The sequence below is a fragment of the Sparus aurata genome, chromosome 1 (assembly GCF_900880675.1).
Source record: "Sparus aurata chromosome 1, fSpaAur1.1, whole genome shotgun sequence".
Classification (NCBI taxonomy): domain Eukaryota; kingdom Metazoa; phylum Chordata; class Actinopteri; order Spariformes; family Sparidae; genus Sparus; species Sparus aurata.
This window is the reverse complement of record NC_044187.1, coordinates 10,244,121-10,251,331: the sequence shown is the minus strand read 5'-3', so window position 1 is coordinate 10,251,331 and position 7,211 is coordinate 10,244,121. Positions and strand designations below refer to the sequence as shown.

At 39.8% G+C, this 7,211-nt stretch overlaps 1 protein-coding gene across 1 annotated transcript; it reads left to right on the top strand.

Annotated features, from left to right (window-relative positions):
• The first annotated feature begins 1,374 nt into the window (after positions 1-1,374).
• LOC115589462 (P2Y purinoceptor 14-like) lies at positions 1,375-4,035 on the top strand. Its single transcript, XM_030430305.1, has 3 exons — positions 1,375-1,491; positions 1,683-1,933; positions 3,424-4,035. The coding sequence occupies exons 1-3, from the start codon at positions 1,375-1,377 to the stop codon at positions 4,013-4,015; spliced, it is 960 nt and encodes a 319-aa protein (XP_030286165.1). The 3' UTR covers positions 4,016-4,035.
• Positions 4,036-7,211: the final 3,176 nt, after the last annotated feature.

Below are 7,211 nucleotides of genomic sequence, written 5' to 3'. Positions count from 1 at the left end.
GTCTCCTATACTTGTATCTTTGTGGTTGGGATAGCTAGAAGCCAAGTCAACGTCTTTAAATTAAAGGGAAAGAAAGAAACAAACAAAGAAGGAAGCAAACAAACAAAGAAAGAAAATGAGACTTTTTAATGACATGAGAAAAACTAATAAAAACGTATATAATCACAACATTTTCAGAACGTTGAACTCTAAAAAGTGCACTGGGGAAATTTGTACTCATGACTTATATTTGAATATTTGAAGTCCTTGAATAACGCCCATATAGCAGTCCTCATCTGAAAACAGATTAAACCTTATTACTCATTTTACAGAGAAAGTTAAAAGCATAACAAGAACATGAAGTATTTTACGAGCATCTTGTCAATGCTTTTTTGATCCTGTGCTGTTTGGAAAACCCGGGATGACACCACACCTTCAGTGTCTGAACAAACAAAGGCACAACAATCTGTCACAACACCGGAACTTTCTGGATGGTTTTATTTAAATTACATCCTCTCTTATCAGTGATAAGACCATGAAAAACCGTATTTTATAGTCGTTACTATTGTCATGATGCCAACTGACAAAAAATGAATGTTTTTTACCTTATACCGTTTGTGTTCATTTGTCCTTGATTAGCCAAATAATTAACTTCTATAAACATGTTAGCTTTACGCTAGCTAGCAACAGATGCACCAACCTGCCAACTCAGCCTCTGACTGAACTCAGAACTCATCAGAAACTTTCTTCTCTGTTCTTTCAGTTATTTCCCTTCAGTCTCTTTCCTTTTCTCCTCTAACCTCTGGATGTTTAGGATGCAGATCAATAAAGCCCAGGATAAGCATGGAGTTAGAATCAATAGATAACAGGAACACCACGATGTGTCAAATGTAAATGTTGTCCGTGGTACTTGTTGCTTGTTCATCAGAACTCGACAGGAAGACAAGGTTGCATCACAACAGCAGTAAGTGAGCTTGTGTGGTTTTTAAGCTTATCTGTAGAGCTATCAAGCAGTTGAAGACATCATTAGAGCAGAGTAAAGCAGAGTAGACGGAAGCAGTCTAGTTACCAGTCTCTCTATCAGACCTCCTCAGACTCACAGGGAAACACTGCAGGTATTTAATCTTCTTCTTTTGCACCTCAACATTTTAATATCCAAAAATCTATATCTTAAAATCTAAAAGCTTTATTTGCCAATTGAGTGGGATGTATGTTTGAATCCTCCCGTGGTTCCTGTAAGCGTTATATCTTGATCGTATGGTCATGGTCACATGTGATGAATGATTTATTCTGATGTTCGGAAGCATTTCTGTCGCAGGCAGTGTGTTTCGTGTGTAAGGTGGATTTATCTTGTTTAGATCAACCAGAAAAATAATTGACCAAGGATTTGTAGAAATGACCTCATCTGTCAACCAGTCGTCGGATACAAACCAGACTGCAGTGGATGTTTGTGTTGAGGTCGACACCTCAGCAAACCCCTTCTTCATGGTCGTCTACAGTCTGGTGTTTCTGGTGAGCTTTTAAAGTTCTGATGGCTGAATGGATCTGAGGGAAGGAAGTGACTTATGTAAAAGATCTTTGCTATTAAATGACAATTACTTAAATTAATTTGTTTTACAGAAATGAAAGGTTAAATCTTTTGTTCAGCTAAAACTTTCGAGTGTAACTGTTGCTGCCATGCGGCTCACCTGGTTTCTGTGCAGGTTGGTTTCTCCCTCAATGCCTTCATCATCAAGTTTTACTTCTGCCGAGCTCAGCGTCAGGCATCCAGCAGCATGACAGTTTACCTGAAGAACTTGGCGGCCGCTGACTTCCTGCTCTGCCTCTGCCTCCCCATCCGCATCACAAAATATGTCAGCACCACCCGCCTGGTCTTCTGCCACTTTGGCTTCTCTGCCTTCTTCCTCAACATGTATGCCAGCGTCCTGTTCATGGGATACATCGCTGCTAACAGGTAGGCCAGGTTAAGTATGCAGAGTGGCCTGGCATTGGCCACGATCCTCTCCACTGAAGTTTGTACAAAAATGTTGGGCTACTGTGTCAAACATAAATAACATACAATATGATCATTTGATACTCAACGGTGATTTCATTTTTTTTTAATGTTTTACCTAATTCTTGTAAATAAATCAGGTTCAGCGATAACAGTCATAGTTCAAAGACAGACCTTTATACAGAGTATTAATGTCACCTCCTGTGAGTCATATCCTCAGAGTTGTATTGCACAATTTTTATGTAGTATCCTGTGTAGATGCTCTGTGATTCGTAGAATATATGTAGGCTATCGTTTTGAATCAACTGATGTGAATGATAGCAACTTGGTCGTGGAGGGGGAACAACCCACTGAAATTAACTATCCAATCAGTTGTAGACATTTTTTTAATTAAACAAGTTTTATTTAGTAACACTTCCAGGACAGATAATGTACGTTTCTGCTAGAATGTCCAATTTGATGTCAGCAACATGTTTCAAACAAGTTGGGACAGGGGCAACATAATACTGGGAAAGTTGTGGAACGTTAAAAAAAAAAAAAACCTGTTTGCAACATTTCACAGGTAAACAGGTTTATTGGTACCAGGTGATGAAAGGGCCATCCTCAAAGGGCGAGGATTTCCACAACCTCTACAATGATCAAATTCTGTTTTTATTTATGTTTAACACAGTTTCCAAACTTGTTTCAAACAAACAAGGTATATACAAGTGGGCTATAGCATACTGAGCATTTTTACAGCAGCATCTGTATTTTCACATGTTGAACACACCAATGTCTTGTTTCTGGGCCATGCAGAGAAGTTGGGCTGTGAACAATGACAACGAATTTGTCTTCAAAATAAGATCTTTACATTGTACCCCACTGGAGTTTGGAACTGCGAACTTACCCGGGGGCTTTTAATTTGAAAGTAGTGACCGTCCTTAGCTTGCCAACACAACAACTACAACTAGCTAACACAACCAAACAGCTACAGAGACCGAGGAGATGCTAGCATCTCCTGGATCTCAGCGGCTGACATCTTAATGTCCACGGATGAAATGATGGACTGACTGCCGTGATCAGCTGTTTCTTGGTTTTACAACTCTCCGGCTGTGGGTCGCACAACAGCACAGGTCATCGACACCTCCGCTGTAAACTGCAAATTTATTATTATATACATGCACACATTGCCCAAGATATCCCTAAATACATTTAAATATCCCATGGCACCATATTACTGCCCTATGTTTACAGAAAACAGAAAATGAAAAACCTAATGGATTTTAAAGTAGCATATCATTTTGAGAGAAGAGAAATAGTGCTATCATCAGTGCGCTGAACACATCATGTACTTAAATTCTCGTCAAACATACAAATTCCATACTTCCATTTGAGGGGAGCAGCAGGTAAACTTTAAACTGCTGAACTTTAAACTGCGACTGTGTACTGACGCCTGCGCTTCCTCGCTCCAGGTATCTGAAGATCGTCCATGGATCTGCAGCACCTCACATCCTGCAGACGGTGCGTGCTGCACATATCATCTCCACTGTCACCTGGGTTTTCCTCCTGGCCCTGACAACCACCTACATCATCATGTCATTCCACAGCCTGAAACACTCAACCTCTGTTGCAACAAGGTGTGAAGCTCTCCACAGTGACCAGCTTGCTGTGCTCTACAAAATCATAGACACTTTCACCACCGTCAGCTTCCTGTTTGTCCTGGTCTCCTTGATCTTCTTCTATTATAACACCTCCCGCAGAGTGTCAGAGGCGCAGCAGAGGCAGCCGACGTCCTCCAGCTCCAAGAAGCTTGCAAAGTCACACAGAAACATGTTGGTGCTGGTCTGTGTCTTCTGCTTCTGCTTCGTCCCTTTCCACTTGTTTCGAGTTATCAACATATTCCTTCGGAAGAATTGTTCTATGAGGAAGGTTTCTTATTACCTGATGGAGGTGACCGTCATGGTTTCAGCTCTGAACGTCTGCCTGGACCCGCTCATCTACTTCATCTTCTGCAAGGCATTCAGGGCCCGGCTTAGCCGGAGAGTGGTGGCTGGAAACGGATAATTACTGTACATAACATTTTATTTGCCTGGAATGTAATACAAATTATAGATTACAATAACTAATCATTTAATTTAAATAAATTGAGGGGCTCTGTGGAACTTTGTGTAGTGCTGGGATCCAGTCGTTAATGTTAGCGGACTCCAGTTCTAAATGATAGTTCTGTTAGTGGAGCAGAGAGGCGCTGAGACAATGTGCATAAAGTCAATACTTTGGACTGTCGTGGAAATCTGACCCGAGTCTTTCACAAAGAAATCCACAGTCCAGCAGCATTCAACACCTTCAACAAATCATCCACAGACTTGTTCAGTCAGCTGAGCGAGACGCAGAAAGTCTCAATTTTCATGTCATGTTACAATCTGTGTCCGTAAAATTGCAAACAGGGTGAACTGTGACTATTTCTATTTCAACCATTGGCCATTTGGTCCAATAAAATTCGGACAGTCTAGAAGAGCCACAAGATTAAATCATTTAATGTCACTTCAAGTTAGCTGGTCACTAAACCAGAAGTTCAGCAACTTTGCTTTTCGTGCCGCAAGACTGTGAACGGCCACTGGCAGTTGTGCTGCCATATCTGGATGTTTAATACATTTATGGTATTTGGTCTTAAAAGAAAAAAGGTTTTTTTACCTGATGAGGCAGAAACAAAGTATTTCTTAATACTTCTGCCTGTTCTGGTCGTCACCTTTTGTATATCTCCATCTGATCTCCACACCAGAGGAGGGGAGTCAGTCGCTGCTTGTCTTTAAGAGCACAGTAATTGATGGCTCAACTCAAACATAGAAAGGAAATCAAACCTGGCTCCTTCACAATGATGCACTGAGAAAAGGCCAGAGACAGTCAATCTTTATCTATTCTCATATATTTCTGTCTTTTCCCTCTGTGTCGGTCTGTATTTCCTGTAATCTCAATCTCTGTGACAGCTTGTGATGGTTCAAAGGAAGAGAAGAGAGGCAGAGAGAGGTGTAGATCATTGTTTTTTCTGCCCGGTTATGTTCCCGTCGACATATAATCCATGTTAATAAATGGCTGTTGAGGTCATCGCGATGTAGCTGGAGGGACGATGGGAGAGATAGAGGGGAAGGCAGAAAATAGGTTTCAGTCTGAGTGAGTGAGAGAGCGAGCGAGCTTTGAACAGGGTGTACACCTCACTGTTAACCTTGTTTATATTTTGTGTATATTTTGGGATATTTTTGATTTCGGATACCTGTTTATATTTGGATTTCCTACTTCCTACTGGAACTGCTGCACAACAGTTTCCCCCCTGGATGATTGAAGCTCTATCTTATCTTAAGCTGATACATATGTGGCCAAAAGTATGTAGACACCCGAACATTTCACCCGTATGTCCAACGACTATCAGTACTAATCAGACGCCAGCAGCCTCTGCTCATCGACGGCGGCTTTCCACTATACTAAGGAACCCAGCTGCAGAGATTTTCCCCTCATTCAGCCAAAAGAGCATTAGAGAGGTCGAGCGCTGATGTTGGGTGATAAGGCCCCGCTCGCAAATTGGTGTTCCAGTTCATCCCCGAGCTGCTGGAAGTTGGGTTGAGGTCAGGTTGAGTTCTTCAACAACAAAACTCGAAAAATCACTTCTTCATGGACCTGGTTCTGTGAGTGCGGTCAGAGTCATGTTGTAAATATTTAAATACAGAATATGAATAATAGATATTTTATGTAAACCCCTGCTGTGCTGTTAATTCAGTCAACCTGCTTAAGACATGTAAACGTTTACTTCCATTTATAGAAATAATAGATAATGTTGTATTTGTATCTACACAACAACCTGCTCTGTGCATGAGGTCACTGTCATGTTGTATACATATACACAGGTTTAGGAGGTTAAATCTATTTCATTACAGTTACTAATGATCCGTTACAAAAGGTTATCAATAATGTAGTCACATGTAATGCAATATGAAAGTAATGTAACTCCTTATATGTTTTTTTTAAACGTTATATTTATTTTCTCTCATTTGCTTTTGCACTGAACAAAACTGTAACAAAACAGAAAAATAAATGCTATTTATTTTTTTTTTATAAATGTGTGTTTTGGGGTCGCTACACTCTCTTTACAAACTGATTCATTCTTCTCAGACCAGCTGAACACATGACCTACTTTTCATCTTATATGCAGTTCAGTGTTGCGCATGAGATCGTTGATTTATTCATTTATTTCTTAGATAATGACTCTGTTTTTTCATGGCATGCACGTCTTCCATGATGTCCAGTCACTGTCCTGAACATTTCAAACAGACCCTTGTGATGGCCTTATTTTATGTGAGTTAAAGAATTTTGTGAAGATAGACGTTCTTCTCTGGAATTATGGGTATCAGACCGAGGTACACGATCCGATTGCCTGTTTTTTATGTGTGTGTAATTTGATTACTTTACTTTTGGATTACCTCAGTACTAAACACATGCAAAATAACAGTGAGAGATTACAAATATCAAGATGAATTTTATCTAATGTTAATAACTAGCGTGTTTTATATACATTGATCTTGGGCTGCTTTTTAGGTTGTAGTTACACTCGACTACCTTTCGTAGGCAAATATTGTAATTTTACTTGTTACTTTGCAGATTACATTCTCCTCCAGAGCAAAAGGATATTTTTGTATGAATTAATTTTATCAGCAATGGAATGAAAAACAAAAAACATGTAAACATGTAAATTTTATTTTCTATACTTTTGTACATTTATTGGCTGAAATTTCTTTTTGATACCTCAGTATAATTAATATCAGATACTTTAACTCGAGAAACACTTGTATGGGCGCACTTTCCCTTTAAACAAAGTAATATTCTCACATGATATCTTTAAAGTTATGAAAAAAATCAATCTTCTTTTTTTCCAACCAAACTAAAGAATCACATTTGCACATTATTTTAAAAGATCTCTGTCTTGTGCAAGTTTGTGTCTCAGGTGTCTGAACCGGTCCTAAAATGAAACAGTCAAGGTCAGAGAGTGTCACACTGACCATATGTTACATTTTTTTCCTGGGTTCTTCTTCTTCTGTGCCAAATACCGAGGGGCTGGAAGCAGCCGACATGTTGGGCATTCGGTTCGTGTGGTTGTGAATGGGCAGCTATTTTTGTTAACATGCTCACCGACACGGATGAGCTCACGTTAACAGACGTTATCAATGAAACAATGAGAGAAAGTGCTGCAGCGATCCTCTGCACCACTGGATGG

What these genes read in the sequence shown, in the direction of transcription:
- LOC115589462 (XM_030430305.1), top strand. Translation starts at nt 1,375, where the DNA reads ATGACCTCATCTGTCAACCAGTCGTCGGATACAAACCAGACTGCAGTG. An exon ending in TCTACAGTCTGGTGTTTCTG is followed by an intron (nt 1,492 to 1,682) that starts GTGAGCTTTTAA and finishes GTTTCTGTGCAG; the next exon opens with GTTGGTTTCTCCCTCAATGC. An exon ending in GGATACATCGCTGCTAACAG is followed by an intron (nt 1,934 to 3,423) that starts GTAGGCCAGGTT and finishes TCCTCGCTCCAG; the next exon opens with GTATCTGAAGATCGTCCATG.